The following is a 25,203-nucleotide window of genomic DNA, read 5'->3' as shown; positions in this document are numbered from 1 at the left end:
GGAAAGAAAACAAATAAGGTATTTCCCAAAATGTCAAACTATTCCTTTAATACACATACATGAGACTGACATTAATGGGTTACTGTCAGAAAGAAAGTAAATAAGTATATTTCCTAAAAGAAGAAAACCTTTCCAATATTGTTTTGTTTTGTATCTGATTGTTTACATGCCTCAACAACCCGCTAAAATTCAAGAAATAAAAGACAACAGCTTGCTGATTTTTCTTTCAGTTCTTGTCTAAAACAACATTTGACTGCCATCAGCAAATTGAATGTTGTCATCGCAAAGTGTGCTCGGGGGCTTCTTGCTTGTAGATCTGGGAATGTTGTTCTCATAATAGGCCTTTCTTCATATGGCTCTCTGCCATCTTTCCTTCATTACACCATGGGCCTACAAAACCCAAAACCAACGTGACCACAACCCAAGCATGTGGGTCCCCTCTGTTCAGTATGCTGCCTCATCCAAATAGGTCCGGCGAGTCGCTATGTGGTGTGATGTCATGGGGGCAATTTTCCTTACCAAAACTCCCTGTGAACATGTGAAATCCATGAAAGTTTTAGACAGAGATGAGCAATTAACGAGTTCATTTCATAAACACTGATCAGATAATGTGATGTGACACACTGGTGTAAAGATGAGGGTGCTGTAAAGCTCCTTTCCTCTTAAACAGTGATGTAACTTCAGTGAATTGGGCCCCCAGAGATGAGCTGTTACACATTGTTAAAGAGCCATCATTATGGGGTGTAGAGCCATCCACTACAAAATCAAAAGCATATTCAATGAGTTTGTAAATCCACATACAACTCTCATAGCGTGGCTAACATTTCCAGTAAATACAAAAAAGCACCACAGCGCACAGCCAGGGTTTAAAAGTGGACTTCTTCGCTGTTTGTTTTGTTTAAAGTCCCCATTTCCAACATACAACATGAATTTTTGTCTTACACATTGACCGATTTTCACCACTGAACTCCAGCTGTCTTGGTTTACAGTGTAGCGTATGTGTTAGACCACACTCGAACAAGACACTTCACAATTTCTGTCAGAGCAGCTCCAGCTCAGGACATGCTCCAGCATTACGCGAGGAAAGCTCAACAAAACCGAGCATGAGATCCAGCCACATTATGTAGTATCCAGGCGTAGAGGAAATGGATTTTCAAAGTAAAGCTATCTTCCTTAATGGTGCTTAAATTCCACTGAGGCTCTGCCAGTTGTGCAGAGTGAATCCAAGAGAAAAAAAGAGCTTAAATTTTCCATTAGATGAAATGTGTGCTTATGATGTGTATATTATATGATTTGAGAGACAAACTGCACCGAGATCCCTCTAATTTGACTCTGAATTGCTAAAATGCTACAGCAGCCTCTGAGAGAATAAGAGGAATTACACACCAACATACATATCCTCTAATGCACACTGTGCATAGGAGAATGAAATTGCATATAAAAAAGGTAGTGGAGCCTGACGAATGCCTATGACTTGCTTCATTAATCAACTCGGTGCTGACAGTTTGCAGGAGTTCACTACTCTCAGAAACAGGAGGAAAAGCCAAATAAACACAGGGTGTCAGTCTTTACATTCATCTTACAATATATCAAAACAGCTATGATTATTCTCCTGAGACAAGAAGAGGTGAAAAGAGCTGTCTCATTCTCACAACAGTATTGTAAATGTATGCAAAAACGTATAGTACACTTGTCCCATATATTTTAATAAATGCCAAGGCTGAGGTATGCAAATGAGGGGTTTCCTCATCATTTAACTAATGGATTTTTAACTCCTAACAGAAGGGCTTTTTAACAGATGCTGCACTTAAGTTTTTTTAATGAATCATTGTAAACCGTTAGCTACTATATATGAGGACTTGTCATGAAACTAATCACATCCCACTTACTTGAGCTGCTTTTCAAATGTCAACATTTCTGCTGATAAAAAAACAATCTTGAAAATGTGACTTTGTCAGCTGGAGCAACATGACATCATGACTTTACGTAAACATACACGCCTACTTTCTTAAGCCAAGTGGCGTGTTATCTGTACGCATTTTGAGCTATCCGCGTGTATGTCTACGCTGTATACAGTATCTCACAAAAGTGAGTACACCCCTCACATTTTAGTAAATATTTCATTATATCTTTTAATGGGACAACACTGAAGAAATTACACTTTGCTACAATGTAAAGTATTAAGTGTACAGCTTGTTTAACAGTGTAAATGTGCTGTCCCCACGAAAATAACTCAACACACAACCATTAATGTCTAAACCGCTGGCAACAAAAGTGAGTACACCCCTATGTTAAATTCCCATAGAGGCAGGCAGATTTTTATTTTGAAAGGCCAGTTATTTCATGGATCCAGGATACTATGCATCCTGATAAAGTTCCCTTGGCCTTTGGAATTAAAATAGCCCCACATCATCACATGCCCTTCACCATACCTAGAGATTGGCATGGGGTACTTTCCATAAACTCATCTCTCAATGCAAATCAAACCAGCTATTAGGCTAACCGACATAAAACCATGCCAATCTCTAGGTATGGTGAAGGGTATGTGATGATGTGGGGCTATTTTAATTCCAAAGGCCAAGGGAACTTTATCAGGATGCATAGTATCCTGGATCCATGAAATAACTGGACTTTCAAAAATAAAAATCTGCCTGCCTCTATGGGAATTTAACATAGGGAGTGTACTCACTTTTATTGCCAGCGGTTTAACATTAATGGCTGTGTTGAGTTATTTTGAGGGGACAGCACATTTACACTGTTATACAAGCTTCACACTTAATACTTTACATTGTAGCAAAGTGTAATTTCTTCAGTGTTGTCCCATTAAAAGATATAATGAAATATTTACTAAAATGTGAGGGGTGTACTCACTTTTGTGAGATACTGTACAGCGGATGTAAACATACACGCCACTTTCTACAAGTGGTGTGTTATGTGCATGCATTTTGAGCGCTGTATATGCGGGTTGTGTTTAGGAAAAGAAGAACCGTTTGGGTTTAGGAAAAGAAGAACGGGGTTGGGTTTAGTAAAAGTTCGCTACGGCGTAAATTCACACGCAATCGCAAGGTAATGTAAGTCAATGGAGGCCAAACGGCGTTGATAAACACGCTAAAAAGCGAGTATGCGTCTTGATAACATGCCAATAATGGCATACGAATTGGTGTGTCATACATACGCCACTTCATGAGATCAGTCTGGCTGGAGGAAATTGAATGATTCATCTGTCCCGGGTACCTGAACAGATCAAAATCATCCTTGCTATGTTCTCATTTTTCTCCTGCTGACAATCAGGCCTTGAGAGGCGTGCCACTTGTGATAAGTCGGACATGATTTATTTGCTGGCGTCTGCATCGCAAAGAGGAGACATTTAAAATCCCCGCACACAGATTTCACAGCTCATGGTTTCCCAACTTTGATTATACATAAAGTGACCCTCTCTGTCAAGCATCAATCTCCACACATTCACTCCTAACCTTCACAATGTCTGCCCTAAATAAAAATCTGGGTATAAGCAATTCTGTTATCCCTCAAAATCAGAAATCCAATATGCCTTTTGATGGAAATAGATTGGATGGGGTAGGTCAGCTCTCATCCTGCCAGAATGAATATGCAAATGACTTATATCTGTTTTGAATCTCAAGTAGTAATCCTTGTCCAAATACCACAGCATCTTTAAACACCCAACCCAACCCAACACATCTCCTTGGCTTGCCTAAGTATACACTCTGACATTAGAGCAGCAGTGAGAATGTGTTTCTTGAGGTCAACGTGCCGTGCACTTCCCACAGGAAGACATTTCACCTCCCAACAGAGGATGGATGACATATATTTGTGTGTCTACATAAGTAAATATATAGTGCCACTCTCTTTCTTTCTCTTCTAACTGTTTAACTTTCAAGAGGTGACACGAGGAATGCAGTCTCTTAACAGGCTGAATCTGACCTCATTATTTCATCCATTAAAGCTGAAATCAGCCTGAAAATCAATGCGTTAGTTTAATGTCGTCTGCTCTGCGCAAGAGCGACGGAGAGGAAGAGCAGAGTGCACTGCCTCTGATGCTTTGGATGAAATGTTGAATCTTTGTCTGTATGGATTTAGTCATTTCCTGAGGCTCCCTTTGTTACTCAACACCCCCCCCCTCTTCCCAGCTCCCCTCAGCTGCAGCGGCTAAAACTTGATTTCTACGTGATAATCTTTTTGCCCCCACAGGGCGTAACACTTGGGTCAACATCACTCGTCTGCCCCGAGGAGCCCTTTCTCTGCCTCTGTTGTTGTTATCAAACAGCTAGAAGTGGTGGGAGAGGGCAAAGGGCAGGGTCCTTATCGCCACGCCCCTCCAACCCGCTTTTTACAAAGGAGTCTGGCTTATAACATCCCCCAGCAGAGAGCTGCAGTCAGAAGGCATCATCAGTCAGGACAAAAGAGGCACATTGCCATGGTGCTTAAAGAAAAGTAGGAAAAGTTTTGTGAAGGCCATTAGGTCTATCTCATTTCTGTGAAGTTATGATCTAAGGCAGGGGCGTCAAACTCAATGTCACTAAGGGCCACACTGGAAAATGAGAATCACATCAAGGGCCAGACATGTTTAGTTTATTGACATGCTTTTATTTCATGGGAAAAGTAAAATATTTTTGACTGTAATATTGCATGTCTCATACAGTCTTCTCACCCTAAAAAAAAGTTCCTTTGCCATCACAGAGTTTAGCAAATCCAGCAAAACAATGATTACATTTTTAAAAGCAGCTACCACACAGCCGACTCATAACAACTTGTTATACAGCCTGAATATGAAAACGCTCTTTCTGTTCTGTGGACATTTCTGAGTCTCAAAGTCGACAAATCTGCGAAATTCTGCTTTGGGTGTCACATAATTGCAGTTTGAAAACCCGCAGTTTCCCGTCTTTTTAGTTTGGCGCACAACTAGGTGGGCCAAAATGTACTGTAAACCCAAATTGATGTGTGGGCTGGGTAAAAATTTGCGAGTGGCTGGGTTCGGCCCGCGGGACTTGAGTTTGACACGTGATCTAAGGCCTTCAATATATGATCAGCAGGAGCTGTGCTCACCGCGAGGGGCTGCCCACAGCACAGTGCCCAGGCTAAGTATGGTGTAGGTTGATGAACATCTTACTGTATGCCACAGGTATATCAAGGTGGGAATGAGGTTTTCATCCATCACAGGTTGCCTTCAGGTAACTTCACTCGCAGCTATCATTAAATCGTCAACAAATAAAGTCAAATTTCAAAACGTTTGAAGTTTGAGCACAAACTTTAATCACCTTCCTTTGAACATTATTGATCGGAAATACATAATTCACAACTTTCAGGCTTGTTCCTTGCTCTTTTCTGCTACCTGGGGCTCGTTTGTGATGTAAACTGATGTAAACTGATGTAAACGCTACACTTTTCCTCCTTCCACTGTGCTCTGAGCCCCAACTTGCAATGAGCACAGTTCATACTGCTGGTCATGGTGGAAGAAGTACTTTGATCCTTTACTCTAGTAAAAGTAGCAATACCACAATTTAAAAAAATACTCCATAACAAATAACAGTCCTGCATTCAAAATGTTACTAAAAGTAGAGACGTGTTAGCAGTAAAATGTACTTAAACAATCAAAAGTAAAAGAACTCATTATGCAGAATAACTTCCATACGTATATTATTAATAACATCCAACAATAATATCAATAATAATACAATAACTTATCATATTAATGGATAATTGTTATTAATACATTTTAACTACTTCATACAGTATGTCAGGTGTTTTCATCCATCAACTGTTTAACTTATTTTATTATTTTATTTTACATTCTATTTTCATCTTTAATAATACATACTGTGTGTATATGTTTATACTTATATTGTTTATATTATTTTTATCCTTCTTATATTTAGAGAATGTGTGACATGCACCAACAACACCAAATGACACCAGACACCAGATGACAAATTCCTTGTATGTGTAAAAAAATGTACTTGGCAATAAAGCCCTTTCTGATTCTGATTATATAAGATGATATATTTTATAAGAAAAATGTTCGACTGTAAAGTAATTAGTAACTATAGCTGCCAAATCAATGTGACGGAAAACAGGTACAATATGAAGTACAATATTTTCCTCTGAAATATTCTGTGTAGTAGAAGTATTAAAGGCAGGGTTGATAACTATTTCCAATATACACTTTTTTATATATTGTTTGAAATGGTCTTTATACCCCAACAGCAAAACTTACTTAAGGGCTCTGAAAAAGGAGCAATGAACTGTAGCTGCTGTAATCACTGCCTCGCGGCTCGCTTGGGAAGAACCAATTAAATACCTATTTGCCCTGCTGCGCATACTCTACCCCTCCCATGTACGAACCTGAACTCAATGTGCGTTGCCGCCGCCGGGGTTACTGCAAGTCTACTGGAGAATGGAGGTGAAATCTCAACAAAAGTTAACTTTAGGTGTTTGCTTATCGGTGAATGGGACATAAAGTAGTTTTGGAATGAAATTGCGGCCCTTTCTCCACTCTGCTCTGAAGCAGCGGTGCAGCGGTGCTCGTGCATGTCTGTGTGTTGGGGGGAGCCCCGAAGGCAGGGGCAGGGGTTAGACGGAGCCCCGAGGAGATGCTACTTTCAAATATAGCTTTTCAACATTACCAACCTAAAAAAATGGAAAATGTTACAGTAAAGTACAAGTATCTCAATATTGTACTTGAATGCAGTACTTGAGTAAATGTACTTTGCACCATTGGCAGAGGGCCCTAATGATCTTGCATCATCAATACAAAGCTAAAAATCTCATCTTTGCATCATACTTATCACAGCGAGAAGCTAACAAAAACAACCTCTATTGGAAGACTTGCAATTCCAACTGTCTTCTTTGACTAAGCCTCCTGTTTATCAACCCCTACACACACACACACACACACACACACACACACACACACACACACACACACACACACACACACACACACACACACACACACACACACACACACACACCTGACCTCACCCATCAGCAGTTTAGTGTACTGCTGCATCTCCTGCCTTCCTCTTCGAACTGCTGTCATCCATCTTTTCAAGTGCTGGACTCTACAGTCACTGTGGCAGCGCTGCGTTAAGGTGTCGCTTAGCCTACTTGGTTCGAGCCACTGACAGGCAAGCAAATAGACCAAATTAGATGGATGCAGCTTCCCTCTCCAGCTGAGGCGACCCTAATAGTTCACTTCAGCTCTCAGCTCTCTCATCTGTCACACACACACTCACACAGAAACAAAATGGGCCGTCTCTTCTTTTCAAACTCTTAGTCCCAATGTTTTCCTCTTGTTTTCACATCCTGCCTTCCATCTGCTTCTCTTCTCTCCTCCGCCTCTCTCTCTAAATAACTCTATCTGTGTGATTGCATACGGCACACCGCACATGCTCAAACACAAAATTCGCTGCGTGTCTCTGTGGGAGTGCAGCAAAGGTTGATTTCATCATTTCATTCACTGTGTAAGTTCTGCAGGTGTGCAAAAGGTTACAGTAGAAGAAATCATTTTTTCAATCAGACATCATCGCCCCAGAGACAATCAATGATATATATCCTGGTTGAAAAACGAGCCTGAATTTGACATTTTCAGAGGTGACTTTTTGTGCTTCATTTATTTAATTTCACCACTCTCTGGTGGTATTTGGTATGGAAGGTTAATGATTATATTAGGACACTGGGACAAGAGGATGTAACCAGTGGTGAAACTGGTGTATGAATCTCCTTTCACCCCAGAGATTACAGGGTTTTTCCTGCATAGAGGAATTTTTGCCCCCCCCAAAGAGGTTTTAGCTAGCCCCAAAGTAAAATCACCAGCACCAAAATGATAAGAATTGAGAATAAAAATAGCAATATTTCCCAGGAGAAAACAGGTACCAAATGACAAGTCCAAGAAAGGTATTATTAATTTTCTTTGGAGAAACTAAACAGCAATGCCTCGTAAATGTTATTGAATTGAATAAACTATATTCATGCAATGCATAGAATTCATGAGAATTCCTTGCTTCATGTATTTTTCAGTGGGTTTGGAAATTAACTGAAAGTGAACAGCCCTTCCTCCCAGCATCCTGTAACTCATCCTCCCAGTGATCCTTTGTGGATCAGACCCGAGTAGCTGAGCTGATGCAACATCATGCCAGGTATAAAACTGACAGACACACCTGTCTCACCAGCATTGTGTCATCCACTCAACTCCTCTCTGTCCTGTGAGTCAGAGAGAGCTCTGAACATCTGTCTGTCCAAAGAGAGACAATGACTGAACTAAAAGAATAGTCAGAGCATAATGACAAGGCTGAGTCATTTATAATGCCCCTTGATCAGACAATCAAACAATCAATTTAATTTGTCAGATGAAAATCGTTTGAGGTACAATTTTAGTGAAAATGTAATCCCATCAGCTCCTTCAACTTGTGCATGATTCATCATGAAGCCGAATGTGTAGAATGATCACTAATGTACTACCGCAGTTGTTTGTTTCCCAGCTGTGGATATTAAAAATACAGTGGAGAGTTCACTGTAAACAAACATAGCTTTTAACTTTCAATGTTTCTCCCTAAAATGCACTGTGTATCCATTCGACCTGAAAACATGCTGAATATGTTTCTTAGGCATTTCTAGCCAAGCTAGCGGCACGGCTCTTGGGATGGCGATGTCGTCAGTCGGTTCTGTCTACCATTGGTTGGTCCAGCTTGAAATATCTCAACAACTATTGTATCGATTGCCATGAAGTTTTGTACAGACATGCATGGTCCCCAGATAATGAATCCTACTTAATTTAGTGATCCCCTGCCTTTTCGTCTACCGCCACCAGAAGGTTGACATTTGTGGTTGAGTAAAATATCTTGACAATTATTGAATGGATTGCTAAAGACCTTAGACGATACATTCTAGCGACACTCAGTTGTCACTCCATCAAATATCTCAACATCTACAACTTGGATTGACACAAAAGATGGTACAGATATCCATGGTGCCCAGAGGATGCATGCTAATGGCTTTGGTAAACCCCTAACTTTAACTCTAGCACCATTCCCTAACCCCAGCAACTACTAAAGAGGCGGTTTTTGAGTACTTTGCCGGGTGTTTAAACTTTCTGTCTGTCTGTCTGTGGACACATTTTGTCACTGTGATAGCATCGCCACCACGCAAGATGCAATCACAAAACTTTACAGATGTGTAGTTGACATCAAAATGAAGGCCAAGTTCGAAGATGGGTGTGGTCTGAGCTAGGACACCGGAAGTAGGGAAGGGGCCATTGACCCTGGTGACTGCATGCAGCAGCACATCAGAAGTCCTGTCCTCACAATGCAACTACAGGGTTTCACACAACCCTAACTCTGAACTAAACCAGGAGATTCCTGAATGTAGGATTACCAGTGGCTAACAATAGCAAGTCAGCTAAGAAGACAAATTGCCCCATTTTGAATGTAAAATATTCTTTGAAGTTAAGAATTAGGTATAGAGATACACTTGAACTGCAACTATGATGCCATTTGTTGTCACAAAGTCAATAGGTCAAAAGGGTAAGCTTAAAAAAAGGGTATATTTAACTTGTACCACTCTTTTTTACTCTGAATCCCATTGTCAGAAATATTTTGGAAAGATCTGCTTCATCTGTAATCATCACATACGTGTGTCGTTAGTTAATGATCTCCTTTAAAGACCTAAATATTCAATTTAAATTAAATTAGCAGAGCATATGTGCCAAATAAAGATCCTTTCCCCATAACATAGTTCGAGGAGTGATTAATACAATATGCAGTACTCTAAATTACATTACATATTTATCTTTTAGCTATAAGGTACGATACGCTGCCATACTATGGCTGCCATAACAAAATATACAGTCAAATGTCTGAATGTTTTTCAGGGCAGAAGTTACAGTCGCTGCTTGCATCTGTCTTTTCACAGTGTGGTCGTTATTCTGCCAGTCTGTGGTCCACTTTAAGAATGAAATGGGAGAAAAGCAGGAACCAGCATATGTTAGTAATAAAAAAATGCCATGAACAAAATAGACATGTACCTTCTCCTGTGGTAATCTGTACCATATGCTGCTAGTTCAGATGGGGGTTGAGCAAACTCACTCAGTTGGAGTGAAGGATCGAGAAGATGTCCAACGTTCAGCTGTTGTGTAAGTACATAGTTTGAGTAAAAGCTGTTCAGCATGATATGTGGACCTAGTATTTAAAATGTTGATTGATACTCAAGCAAAGACTTGTAGTCTGGCACATTTTTCATTGACTTTCTCTCAAATCACCCACGCTACGCCCTGCCCACTCCGCAGTACACACTACAGTTACAGATTATAGTTCGATCTAGAGCTCTGTCATGGTTCAGACACATGTGTTTGTCTGCAGCGCAAGCTCGCCAGCGGGGGCCTTCCATGTCTAGATTGACAGAACTATTAGAGCGTTGGCAGACATGTAGCACGGGAAGGTTACTTACTCTCCATCAAGGCAGTGGCAGAATGTGGACTCATTTGATCTGCATTGAATAATAGCTGGGCTGAAACGGAAAGGAGAAAATGAAGAAGCAAGGCAGCGAGAATGAGAAAAGAGCAGCAAAAAAGAAGGGAAAAGATGGAGAGGGGGTGAGGAGAGACGAGTAGAAGACATCCATTTAGTCACATCTTATTAAAATCATCTGGCTTAATTCTTCAGGTCACAAGCTGTGATTGAAGAAATTGCACAATGGAAAATAGAAAAAAAGGAATGGCGTATTCACTTTTCTCAAACGTACACACAGCATATACGCAATAACACACACAGTCCAAAGGTCAGTGCTCTGAGCTCTCATGGGAGGTAATGGGATACCGGTCCATTGGAACAGAATCACCAGCAGGTTCAACGCCTCCTAGAATGCTACTAAGCCGCAGTATGTGCACTTTCCTCGTGTCGTTTCATTATTCATGTTGCAAGCCAATATATTTAAAGCTATAGTGCGCAACTATTTTATATTAATGAACGTCCGTTACATTCAAACCAAACACATGCCAAATGAGTTGATACAAAGCTAATTAAGCCTATCAGCTCCACTAAACTCCCTCTGTATTTCTCAGTATGGCTATGTTTACAAAATGGTGTCGTCCGGCGACTTTGGCGTGCAGAATCTCGAGTGATAATTAACTCTTTGAAGAGTCCATCATGAGAGTCCATCATGTTTATTTTAATCCTCCGTGTCCTCCTTGATTTGACGGGATCAACGCTACTAGCAACTGCGTGGAGGAGGGGTGGGAGTGAAGGCTTGAGTCATGTGGATGCGCTGACAGTGTTGTTGTCATTACTTAGAACATCCTCAGAGGAAACTATGCACTATAGCTTTAAAGACAACAATTAAAATGGAAAATTCAACCTAAAACACAGGAAATCTATCTGTGACTGTGAAACTAAATGTTGCATTTGATGTCTCAAAATAAGTCTTTTCAGACTCAATTTATTAAAATCCATAGTCAAGGCTGTAGCTACCATTAAGGATACTGAGGTAATATCCTCAGTATTTTGTTTGTGGTAATTTGAGGGGTTTACATACATACATACGTACTACATGTAATGAGTATTTGATAGCCTGATTCCAGTATATTTAGACCCAATATAATACATACTCTTAATACAGAGTGTGGATTGGTAGCTGGAGAGATGCCAGTTCACCTCCTGGGCACTGCCAGGTGCTCTTGAGCAAGGCACCGTACCCCCCCAACCGCTCAGGGCGCTGGTCCAGCACTGGCAGCACACTCACTCTGACATCTCTCCATTTGTGCATGAATAGGTCATGTGCATGTGTGTGTGTATTTCAGGCCTGTGTGTAGTGATTTCTAACAAATAGAGTGTAAATTGTAATTTCCCCACTGGGGATCAATCAACAGTATAAATGCAAAATGAGAGCTAAATTAGCAATATTTTCCACAGAAAAGTGTACTTAAATTTCACTATTTGGACCCTCAATACTGATACTGACTTCAGTATTTCTAAACCTCTGTTTAATGTGTATACTCATCTCTTTACCTACAGACACCTCAACAGACCAGAATGCATTGCACCCACAAGTGCAGTTCTGATGAAGGGATGCAACTCTTGAGTCTTCCTCAGCTAGAAAAACTTGCTCTCTTAGTCCTACTGTCATTATCCGCTGCAAATGAATAAAACAAGTTCAGGCACATCCAGAGCATTGTTGAAATGCATTCTGGCAAATGTGGGAAAACAGTTTCTGATGTACTGTAAATGAGGCAGACTGAGAATAAGTGGGTATATTCAGGTTGATGTAATATTGTCTAGCAGTCAAAAAATAATAATAAATAAGTATCTCCAATTTTAGGGGTGACCCCAAACCACCGAGCAGCTTGTAAATGACTAACTAATGACACAACAGACAGCAGCAGTGATCAGCACACACCAGTGTACTGTATATATCCATATATTCAAGGATAATTATGTCCTCCAGTGAAAGTATATGTTTTATTCCCTGGGAACGTTAGCATGTCAGAAGCAGAGTGTTTATTTCTGTCACATCTGGCTGATGGCTCTGTATTCCTCATGTGCAGAGGAAAAACGCATAAAGTGGTTTGTAAAAGACTGAAATAATAAAAGGCCAACTCCCCACGATCACGTTCACACTCCCACGGGTTACTGTACTACAGCCATGGATTAGCTTGACTGCAGGAGAGTTAAACATTGGCAGCTTAGAGGGTATATAGGAGCAGATTTTCTTCACCTTGACAAATCTTCTGCCAAAGGTTTAGGAAAGCCAATTCAGTTTTTTTTTTTTTTTAACACCTGCCTTGTTTAGTTCGGTTGAATTGAACCCTGTAGCGTTTACCCCCATGGTGCGGTTGGTTTGGGCAGGTGTGAAAACAGCAATCACACTCAGGTGAGGATCGAAACTCGGCCTGGACCAGAGGTTGTCCGCTCCGGTTACAAACAAACTCTGCAGGGTTTGTTTGTGTTGAAAACGTGATCCGACCTCGATCCAACTCAACTACCAGGTGTACTCTGCAATTTTGAGCTAAATGGCTCCTGTAGTCAGGTGTTTTTTGCAATCTCAGTGCACAAAGCATGCAAACTGTAGCGATGTTTCTTTCACAAAAATAGACTGCGCAGTCTATTTTATCTTTGTGGTCAAAACAGCTGCTGCTAAAGTTGGAGACAGACACCGGCAGAGGAGATCGAAGTCTCGGAGAGCAGATGGATGATAATTTAAATGAAATAAGCTGGTTTGACCATGGCGATATGAGAAATATGCATAATTCCAGAACGCAGAATCATCTTCCTGTTTATACTTATGCATTTTGGTTCACTTGGATTTTTCTCTGTGGTGAAACTAAACCGAACCAAGGAAAAACGCTCCAAGTTCACAAACTCATCAATGGAGTTGGACCAGAGAAAACGACCTATAGGTATGAAAACGCCCTCAGAGACAAAATACGAGTGGTGATCTTAAAAGGAATAGGTCAACATCTTGGGAAATTTGTTATTCTCTTTCTTGTTAAGAGTAAGATGTGAAGAGAGATGTGATCAATTCCTCTCTCATGTTGGTCTGTTACATACAGTTAGTTAACATAAAAACGGGGAAACAGCTAGCCTGGCTCTTTCCAAAAGTAGCAAAATCCATCTATCAGGACCTCTAAAACTCACTGATTGTCATATGTTATACAGTATATTTTTGTTGTTTGTGTCCTGGAGTCTCCTCTGGTTAGTATCCAGAAAGTCACATAACCTACCTTTGATGTTTGACATTTTTACTTTATGGTTTTTGTTCAGATTAAATAAACAACATATAACATGTTCATCTGTGATCTTTAAATGTGCTGCTAGGTGGATTTTGTTACCTTTGGACGGAGCCAAGCTGGCTGTTTTCCCTATTTTTCTAGTCTTTATGCTTACTCGCTGAGTGCAAAAGCACATTTCTTAAAGGCAAGGTAGCTTTATTTGTATAGTACATTTCAGCAACAAGGCAATTCAAAGTGCTTTACGTAAAACATTAAAGAACAGAAACAGTTATATAAATATTAAAAAAGCTAAAATAGTTTAATGTCAATACTGAAGCAAAAGCAAGTTTAACTCTAAGAAGGAAAAGTGGGAGCTATTCAATGAGCGTCTCCATCCATTTCAAACAACTAATCTAAGCTGTAAACAGTTACCTTCTTTTAATATTGTATGTGGCATTTTCTTTTGCAGGGCCTCCCTACAATCGCTGCGTCTGGAATAATGATGTTGCCTTACACATAAAGGAACGATCCCAGTCACTTCCACACGGTGAGGCATACAGCTTATTAATTAAACACTGGTATCAGATAAGTACTCTGTATCGGCTGACACTCAAAGCCCAGGTATCAAGACTAAAAAAGTTGGATCGGTGGATCCCTAATTTCTGTGTTATGTAAATATCTTGGAATTTGGTTCACGGTACGCCAACTGTGAATCTAGAAGCATCTTGACATGAGCTGACATGCAGCTTTCTCTATCAGACCAGATCAGTTTTCTAATGGTGACAAGAGTTGCTCACAACAAAGAGAAAATACAAGTTAAAAGCTTGTTTACCATCATCATCAGGATCATTTCTCTCCACACAACAACAGAGAGAGCTGCAAAAAAAACAGTGCAGTAGATACTGATGCTCCACCTAACTAATCCACTTGCTGGTACTTGTTTGCCCAGAATGTTTTCTTCCTACTATAATAAGGAGGCATTGCTTGTGTGGGTCTCATCTGTCACCCACAGCTTTTCTTATGGATTTTCCTGTTTTGATCCTTGCCATCTGTGTCTCTTTCTCTCCCTCTGCCTTTCTTCCTTCGTCGACATCATGAACAATTCATTTTTAGCCACAGCTTCACTGGATTTGGCTCCATAGTGCAGAGTAATATTTAAATGATTCTAGTCTAGAAATAAAAAATACTGAATCTTTTTCACTGACATTAAATAGGAATCTAAAGAGTGATTTTAAAGCGCACTTTATGGGGTGCAATTGTCAGGGCTATATTTGGTGTAAAAGGTCAAGCATGAAAATTTGAAAAATCTACAAAATTAGTCCTTGCTGCAGCAGCTTCAGCAGTGTTTTTCTCAAATGACACAAGATCTCCACAAGTATGTATTACACAGGCACAGATTACAAAATTCTGTTTAAAACATGGTTCAATTCAACCCTCACTGCGTTGAATAACCACTGTTTTTTTTTTCGTGTGTCTATTTATTGTGTACAATGGCTGCAGTCACATTCATATATAGCGGCGGATTTATACTGAGCCAGTCCATCACCTACATGTTTTAACACACATCTGAAACTTTTAATCCATCCCCAGAGGTGCATGAGAAAAGAAGGCGGTTACAGAAGAAAAAAAAGACACTCAAGCTGCCAGCTTGGTGCAGAATTAACTGTATTCTATCGCCTGGCTCCTCTTAATCAACGGAAGTAAGCTTGGCCGGAGCTCTCCCCTCAATGTACCAGACTCCATGTCACATCAGCATTCCTCATTCCCCTCCCAAACGATTAATACCAGATCTGCTCCTGGGCCATGTGTGACTCTATGTGTGTGTGTGTGTGTGTGTGTGTGTGTGTGTGTGTGTGTGTGTGTGTGTGTGTGTGTGTGTGTGTATGAATCTGTCTGTGTATGTTGCCGCCTTATATACCTAAGTGTTTGCTGCTGTGTAAGGGTTTCCCTAGCACAGATATGTTACATCTCACTCCCAGACATAATGGGGACTGGTCTCCACCGGTACAGAGTGGTACCGCTGCAGACCGCAGTCATTCCTGTCTGCCTGCCTTCCCCACAGCATGTGTGCACCAGGCACCGATCTCGTACTGCAATGCCGAAACCGGAACAAAAGACCTGTGAATGGAATGAGACCTGCACTCCCTCACCCCTGTGAAGCGCTAAACTAAAACAGCACAAAGCTACCCAGTAAAGTGTCCCTGTTCTAATAGCATACACATCATATACCCTCAACAAGTGCATCAGTTGTTCTGGTTTTCACACATGATGCTTGCGTCTGGAAAATGTAAACAAATGAGATCTCACTTTTTATGTTAAATGCCAAGAGTAGGGTACACATAAGGCTTTTAAAGGAAAATCCCACATCTGTTACGCATTTCATAATGATTTCCAGGAAATGTGCTAGAGTGCTGTGATTTACTATTTTTGTGTACACCCACTTTCCCCAAATTTTCATGTTCAGTTGTTGATTTTCCAGATTTCCTAGAGTGTAGAGAACGGACTGTGTGTTTTCCAGGCAAGAAAAGTAAGAGTGAGGAGAGGACAATGCCACAGAGCAGCATGCCCAGTTGTTCAAATTACCTCAAATTACCCCTCAACAGGGTTATATTTCAGATGCTACTGGCAGCAGCTCAAGTTGTGGCTGCATTGAATTTCTTCTGAGGCTGCCATTGGTCGAGAAATATCTCTGACAATTCCATCATGGATTGCCCTTTGAATGATTGTTGAATGTCAATGCTTAATGGTAAGTCTACAAAGAAAAAAAAACACCACCATAAAACAAAATGGGCCAGGACTTGCAAGGTACATTACCTACATTTATTTTAAATGACTTTAGGGTGAAATTTTCCTTAAGATCATTCAGCCCAACCAGCTCTGCCCAAACTTGAAAGTCATCTCACACATGAAGCATGATTAGAAAATCTTTCTCAGGGTGGTACATATCCCTGAGCACTGGATATCGTGTTCCACTAGACAATTTCTGTGACATGCACACGTCGTTAAAGAAATCAAAGAATCACTGTGTTTCTGGGCCTAGTGGGAGCCATAAGAAATATCCCACCATGTAGAGCAGTTTCCTGTTCTGACAGGATACCACAGCCGGAGAAGGGAAACCCAACACCCACCTGCAAATAACACTGGCTCAGACATGGTGAGAGGAGCCCCTGACAGCTTACTGTATGTGTGCGAGTGTGTATGTGTGTGTTGGGCTTGTGTGTGGGAGGCCTGCCATATGCTAGATATGCCAATGCAGAGCTGTGAGGAGCAGTAGGTGTATAACAGACATTATAGCAGGTTATATAGATAGCAATATTATGGATACTGTGTTGAGGCATCAATTCATGAAACAACCAAGAACAAGCTTTTTCCCCCTTATTCGTATAAATTGATGCACTACAAAGAAATACATTGTACATAACAATATAAAACACAGTATATACAGTACTTACACCTAAAACTACAGAGCATTTTATTGTTGTTTAAATGCTTTTCTATTATTGATCATCACTCTTGAGGGTATAAAGAAATAGTCTGACATTTTGGGTGTGCACTTGTTCCCATTCTTGCTGAGAGTTAGATGAGAAGATTGATACCACTAGCATGTATGTACGGTAAATGTATGGCAACAGCCAGAAGCCCATTTGCCTCACTTTAGCATTAGCAGACTATTTCTTGGCTAGAAGCAGTAACTGGTATTGCTGTCACCATGCTGTTACCAGGCGGCAAGCAGAAGCTTGGGGAAGTTACTGCTCCTGGCCAAAAAATGATCAGGTTGTGCCAGAAATCTCTACTATGCATCTACAAGAAATGATCAGGCACATAACTGTAAATGTACTTTATTATATATTATACGGTTTTTTTTTTAAGATTATTTTTTGGGCATTTTAGGCCTTTATTATTATATGACAGCTGAAGACATGAAAGGGGAGAGAGGGGGAATGACATGCAGCAAAGGGCCGCGTCAAGGAGTGAACCTCTACATATGGCCGCGCGCTCTACCAGGTGAGCTACCCAGGCACCCCTTTAGTTATACTTTTGTACAAATTAAACAAATAAGATATGTTAATTAGTGAAATTTAGAGTTACTGGTTGGTGGATTTTGTTACATTATTTTGGACAGAGCAGGGTCAGCCGTTTCCAGGCTTAATGCTAAGATGAGCTAACTGGCTGCTGGTTAGGGCTTTATAATTAAAGTACAGATATTAGAGTGGTATAAAAAAATGTTTTAACTCGCAGCAATAAAGCCTTAAAGTGCCCATATTATGCTCATTTTCAGGTTCATAATTGTATTTTAAGGTTGTACCAGAATAGGTTTACATGGTTTAATTTTCAAAAAACACCATATTTTTGTTGTACTGCACAGCTCTCTCTCACTGCTGCAGATCCTCTTTTCTGGTCTCTGTTTTAGCTAAAGAGTGAGACCTCTTTTCTTCTACTTCTTCTGTACTATCTTTGATTGCACATGCACAGTAGCTCAGATGTAGATCATGTCAGCTAGCTAGCTAGCTCAATAGACAGTAAAAGAAAGGCTGTTTCTCCAACTTCGGTCAGTTACAAGGCAGGATTAGCTGGGAGACTTCTAAATGAGGGTGCACATGTAAGTAGTTCTTTTGTAGATTATGGTGAACTTGTGTGTGTTGTAGCAGTGCTTTGCTATTGAGAACGAGGTAGCATGCTAGCGTTAGCATGCTAACGCTAATGCTACAAGCTAACGGTTGTGGTTAGCCAGCTCGTTTTGGCTTGTGACGTCACAAGCCGTGCCGATTTTGAACAGCTCACCCGGAGACTGAAGGCAGGACACATTCAGAAACCGTATCTCACTCAAAACAGCATGGATGGATTTTTTTCAAAGTGTGTATGCCTGTGGAAGCACCAGAGACACAAAAGAACACCCCAAATCCCAGAAAAAGTGTTTTTTTCATAATATGGGCACTTTAACCAAATTTCAAATGATTGCTTTGACCTTCTGTGGAAGAGAGAAAGCCCGCTAAATGATTCAGCTCATTACTAAGGTACCTGATAGAAGCTGAAAAGTAATACACCCAACGAAGAAACAACCTCATTGACTTTGTGACAGCATGACAAAGGAAATCAGCTTTTGTGGAAGATGCAATAAAGATAGTCATAAAGGCCTCCTGACAAAGCTGGGTCACCAGCGTTAGCATAATATGGAAAAATCACATCAATTGTTCCAATTTGGCAAACAGAGACTGAGAGAATGGATGAAGCGATATGGAGCTTCAATTTGGCAGGCAGAGGCTCAGGTAAGGTCAGCCCACCCTTGGATTGACTGGCTGTTTGGTTTTACTGGGAAGACAGCGAATGATGCGGCTGTGCTTCGGCCTTATCTGTTAATGCAGATAGAGGGTATCTTGAGGTTTAGAGGTCCTGTATTGTCACATTATATATTATTGTCACATAAGAAATGTGATGGGAATCTTACACCATATGGAAATTCCTATTTCAACTGAACCAGTCATCCTATGATGCCCTAGTCTCGCATTGCCAGACCTTCCTCCACAGTGCTGCGGAGGGGGGTCTGGCTAGTCCACAACCATTCCAGGATGGGAAAAAGAAAAGAAAAACATGCTCTGGTTTATTGGCATTTCTTTAAACCAATCACAATCATCTTGGACGGCGCTAAGCGCCAGACAGAGCCACGGTGCCACTGCAAAATAACCTCAGGAAGGAACTTGTTTTGGTGGAACGTGTATGTTAAAGGTTGTTTTAGTCATGCAACAGAAAACTCAGATTGGACAGATAGTCTAGCTAGCTGTCTGGATTTACCCTGCAGAGATCTGAGGAGCAGTTAACCATAGTCCTCAGAAATCGACCAGAGTTTAAAATTCCAACACAAAGAAAGAGGAAGGTAACAGACATCCGGCTGAAAAGAAGGACATCCGGTGGAACTTCCGGTAGCACAGGACCAATCCCGGAAGTGGAACGTCATGGATATATGCCCCAACAGATGCACACATCCACTGTCCATCAGTCTTAAACCTGCCTAAAACTAAGTAGATGTATAACCGCATGTGTCTGTTGAACATCCTGAGACTTAAAGCTGCATAATTGATACATTTTTGCCACTTGGGAACTGTAGAAACAAGCTGTGAACACTTACATATTATTACCTTTTACGTTGGTATGGCTAATGTGTTAGCATAAAGTTGCCTTTATACACATCTAGCAGATACGGAGCAGTACTCATTTTGGAATTGTGTTTCTGTCCACCGGGCGAATATATTTTCAATATTCACTCTCTTTTCAGCTCTGTTTTGGTCTCCTCCAACTCCTTAGGGAATTATTTGTCTCTCTAGCTCCCTACCTGATAGGACATAGCTGTAGTCGCTAAGCGTTTGATACTGGGCAGGTAGTGTACAGTCAGAGAGCAGTGAGAGTAAACCAAAGCTATAAAGTTGTGTGCAAGAAAACCAAAACAGGAAGTAAAATGACGCTATAAAGCTCTACTCCCATTACACATAGTCATTTGATGCATTGTAATTATAAAGATATAGATTTTAGCTGCAATCAAGTTCATTTGCATGCCAGTAATTACTACCTTATGCACAATACTGAACAACAACATAGACTTCATGCACTCTGCCACTTTTCTAGCCTTGGGCATTACATCAATATTCCACATGCTCCAGACGTTTTTCTTGCATCCTATTCCCCGATCCAATGCACCAATGAACACTCAACCCCTCTTCTACAGCTGGAGCCTTGGTGCATGCCAAGTGGCCTGAGTGTGCAGAGGCACTGAATATTGGCATTCAATTTACAGTATGTGCTCATACTGTAAAGGCTGACGTCATATTGAGGGCTTGGAGCCACGGGGTGGGTCGTCTCTTTGAAATGTATGTGACTGGCATTTTTTTTGTTCATTATATGTCAAGGTATGCAGTAATATAATGATACTATATGTTGTTACCACTACAAATGAACGCACATTTATGCGAGTCTGATGCTGACTGTGCAGCTGGTGTAAGCAAACAGACATGGAAAGGGTAAACAAGCTGCATGTTTAACAAAAATGTTTCACTGTGCCTTTGAAACAAAGAGATACAGCAAAATAAAGTGCTCTTCCTATGATGCCAGGCTTCTGTTGGTGATTCATCAATACGGTCACAGAGTGTCTCCAGGTTTCTTTCTGTGTGCCTGTCTCTCTTTTTTTTTCTCTCCCTCACTCTATAACTCAGTTTTATTCACATCACTCTGCATAATGCATGATAGCACATAGGTCCCCCAAGGCCTTTCATTACGTAAACCTGTTGCAAGAGGAGCCACAGCAGCACTTTTACAACATCCATCAAAACAGGGGCATGCATGTGTTAGAGTGGTTTGTGATGTATTGCTGTTTAAGTGGCAGTGAAGGCTGAATACAGTTATACTTTCTTTCAAAGCACACACCAATAAGTATTTCTAAACAGCCATGTGAAAACTACCAGTGAGGTATTGTGGCACCGGAATCAGCAGATATATACAGGAATGAAAGACCTCCTTCCTCTCTGCAGGGTATTATTGTAGGAAACCCAACAAGGAGAGCCCCTTTCACTGAAAGCTATCAAAGTGAGTCATTAACCCTGGGGATACCAGGCCCTGCTTTGTCATTTTGTGCATTAACAAAACAGCCACATAGTATTAGAAGAATATTAGAGAATAATGTCTGCAATGTAACACTGCACAGAAGACAGAGGAGGCAAGATGGCCTTAAGAGGACCACTCTCTCCCATCCTGATCTACTCAGTCAGTCATCACTTGCCTGCAGAAACGTTCTTTCACTGACATATTTGAGTCTAGGATTACAGTTCCTCAACAAGAGAGAGAGAGAGAGGGAGAAAGAGAGAGAGATTGAGTGAATGTGGCATAACCTTTTCATATCAGAAATCTGGCAGCAAGTGAATCAGAGGGACCTCTCTTTATATAAATCCTGGTAGTCATTTATGGTGCAGGTGAGACTTGTTTGGATTAGTATCCCCTATACATTGTTACATTTTAGTCTATGGATGTTTGGAGTAAATCTAATGAAGAAGCATGTATCTGTTATACTGATGTAAATCTACCGTGAGATGAGAGGGGGACTTTTTTTCACTTTACGCACAGGGATTTAAAAGCTGTGGTAAGGATATGAAGTGGAGAAGGACCCTGTTGCATGGACTTACAGTATTCACAACTCACCGCTTGCACTCTTCCCACAGATCAGGTGCTGCCAGGGCTGCAGAGAGCCCCATATCTCGGAGTCAGTGTTGACGGCCTGCTCCAGGGTCTCCACAGTGAACTTGGGGATCCCGTTATCCCGCTCCAGCAGCGCGCTGCGCAGCACCCGCGCGTACACCTCGCGGAAGAGGCTCTCCATGCACGCAGCCAGGTAGATCGCAGCGTGCTCGTGGATTCTGACCGCAACCCTGCTGTCGACCATCCACTTGAAGAACTTCCCCACGTTGAAGATGAGTCCGCAGCGCACCGACTTGCCGCGGCTGAACTTGTCCTCCTCCGTGCTCATGTTGTACAGGGACAAGGCACTGAGGGCCGCGCTGATGCAGCTCATCGAGACGCTCCACGACAGAACCATCTTTATGGCACTTTGGATCTCGTATTTGGTGCATTTGGCGTAGCGCAAACTCAGGCGCTGCGACTCCTTTGCGACCCTGACCAGGGCCCGGCTGACCAGCACCGAGAGCCTGAGCAGGACGTCCTGCGGGGGGGTCGGCAGGGTCATCTCCTCGTCCCTGTTCAGCGCGCTTGCCACTTCCCCGAGGCTCCATGGCACATCCTCAAGCTCGGGTAGTTTAGCGCATTGCCCGGTGCTCTCCAGGATCTCGGCGTCTTCGACCAGGACCGTGTTAACAGTGTCCAGACTGTTGTGTCGACTGTGCATCGAGTCGGTTAAATGCCAGTGATTCCCGCCATGTGCCTCTGAGCAGCACAGCGACGCACTGGAAGATCTGAAGGAGTCGGCGGCTCCACCATAACCCGAGTCGAGCGTCAAATCCTCCAGGGTCCTCGCCACTGACTTGCTACTCCTTGCCATAACTGCACTTCATACTGTAAAAGAGGGCTTGGGAAAGTGGAAGGAAATATTCAAGACGGTGGAGTTTGGATACGCACGCGTCTTGCACGAGCTCTGCTCACAAATATGATTCTGTTTTTTTGGAAAGTCCGTCCAAGGGTGTAGTATAAAGTTAAAGAGTAGTAGCTCACTTCAGTGCATCGGCAGGCACACAGTGCTGTATCAGCGCAGTGCCTGACAGAAGGAGGCGGGGCCGGTGAGACCCGAGAACAGCTGTCAGCCAATGGACTCTCGGGATGAAGCAGCAAAGCGTTTTAATTGGATCGCTTTAGAGGATCAATACAAAGTCCATGATGTAGCCCATGAAAAGGCTTATTAATAATAAAAAAAAAGGTGATTTAAACAGTGAGCACAATGCTTGTGTAATTATCTATGGCCTACCTTTGGGAAGTTTCTCACAACTTTGGAATAGCATGAATACAGAAATCCTGTCATGTAAAAGTAGCCTAGAATGTAAAAGACAGAATTGCATTAAATAATAAATCATATAATATGCATTACAGTAGCCTAGAAGTAGCTGCTTTTAAAAACATCATGTTTAGGAGACAAGTCCTCCAGAGGATAAGGCTTTTCAGATATTTTCTGAGGGCCCGTGTCTGATCGTAACATGACTCAAGACCATTAATAATAGATTGCATGCATAATGTATCCTTCTCTGTTCCTCTGGAGGGGAACTCATTGAAAAGATCTGAATTACTTCCAAGGTCATTTGCTGGGATCACTGGCAGGGTCTAACATTCATCCATTTTGTTTTTTTCCCCCAGAAACCCATGTATAGGCTCTGGCTCTGTGGAATCTCCATATAACCCAGTCCACCTTAAATGAATGCCATGGTGATTGCATGTGCAAGTATAATTTTAAAGATGGTATAGCTATATTCTAAATTCTTAAACAACAGCAAGGTATCTGGTTTCAGTTTAATGTACTGAAAGTAACTGCAGTTATAACTGTAATACTGACAAAACCAGTTCAGTGCAAATAAGTGTAAATTGTGTAGGGGGTGGAAATAATCTTAGTTGACTCCATGAACTGGAGATTGCTCACGGATTTAGGGGACTGTGGCTGCTTTACATTTGAGCTGCAGTAAGACTGTATAGCTTCTGCTTTTGACATCAGGTTGGATGTTTCTCTGGAGCAACAGTGAACCCTGGTGTTGTGCAGACAAACTTCAGTTTTTTTGTCAAGAGCAAAATGCTCATATTTCTGACAGTTAAATAGACAACAAAATAATGTATTCTTTACTGGGGTTAGACGTTTGTCCCAAAAATAATCTGACACGTCACAGTAGGAAACACACGTGTTAATAATAAAAAGAATGATGAATTCAATTTAGCTGCTTCAGTTTCAGGGGTTCAGGGTTATCACGGCTTATAGGAACACTAAATAGAACAAAGCCATTATTAAAGTCATTGCATCCTGCTTTTTCCTGCTATTACAAGTCAACATGTTAAACAATACTGTTAACGGTGCAGTAGGTAAGACTTATAAAACTAACTTTCTGTCATATTTGCTGAAACTGACCCTATGTTCCAGTAGAACTACATGAAGCAGGTAGGGGAGGGGCTTAGGAGACCGTTTTGGGCTTTAGCAAAAAGGGGGGAGGGAATGAAAAGTTGTTGATGTTCAAATTTTTGGCTAAGTCCTGGATCTTCACAATCCTACCTACAGCACCTTTAATTCAAGCATATGATGCATGTGATATCAATTACATACACACGAAAACATACTGTTCAAACTCTGAGGGGACTACAAGAAAAGGGCAAGTAAAAAATAAATGTGAAATAAAAACATGGTTTTCCAAATCCAACTTATGGGGATTTTAAATGTTTTAGTAGGTTCTCTCTCTGCTCTGAATGTAAATGTGTAAACAGAATACTATCCTCATACAGTATTGCAAGGTCTACTGAAAGGTCTGCACAGCACAGAAGGCAGTAGAATGAGGGAGGTCAGAAATACATCGGACAATAGGTGGAAGGGGACTCTGATATTTAAGTATCATTATTTAAATGGGGGAAAAAAACTACAGCGAAAAGGAGAGAGACTGGGCTTTATAACAGTAATGAACCCTTTCTCCAGTTTCAGAGAGAGACCAAGAGATTGATTGATTTGTATTAATCATGTTGATTTGTCTAAGTAACCTCATTGATTGCTCTATGACAGCTCTTTCCTTGGAGGGACAAAAGGCTGATGTTGGGCGCTAAAGAATTTTGGAGAATGAATTCTTGTAAAATTAAAGTAGCTAAATTGGGTTATAAAACTCACCTTGAAGGATAATTAAATATTACAGCTTCATGTCTATGTTGGGTCCAATTAGCCTTTCCGGCTGAGGGACTGCTTTAATCAAACTCGGAATGAAGTAATTAAAAAGAAATATGATTTTGTGCCAAAAGCCTTTTTCTACATCTCACAGGAG

At 41.2% G+C, this 25,203-nt stretch overlaps 1 protein-coding gene and 1 long non-coding RNA gene across 3 annotated transcripts in view; one reads left to right on the top strand and one right to left on the bottom strand.

Annotated features, from left to right (window-relative positions):
- Window positions 1-22,776, bottom strand: part of btbd11b (BTB (POZ) domain containing 11b) — a 77,748-nt gene extending 54,972 nt beyond the window's left edge. For both annotated transcript variants that reach the window (XM_078257604.1, XM_078257605.1), the window contains exon 1: window positions 21,899-22,776. In XM_078257604.1, coding sequence (XP_078113730.1) covers window positions 21,899-22,751 — 853 coding nt within the window. In that variant the 5' untranslated portion in view covers window positions 22,752-22,776. The remainder of the gene's footprint in view (window positions 1-21,898) is intronic.
- On the top strand, window positions 21,545-23,139 carry LOC144522493 (uncharacterized). The gene is made up of 2 exons (XR_013502408.1): window positions 21,545-21,672; window positions 21,919-23,139. It is a non-coding gene; the product is annotated as an uncharacterized LOC144522493 (long non-coding RNA).
- Window positions 23,140-25,203: the final 2,064 nt, after the last annotated feature.

This window comes from Sander vitreus, chromosome 8 (assembly GCF_031162955.1).
Source record: "Sander vitreus isolate 19-12246 chromosome 8, sanVit1, whole genome shotgun sequence".
Classification (NCBI taxonomy): Eukaryota; Metazoa; Chordata; class Actinopteri; order Perciformes; family Percidae; genus Sander; species Sander vitreus.
The sequence above is the reverse complement of the archived record's forward strand: the minus strand, read 5'-3'. Positions and strand labels throughout refer to the sequence as shown.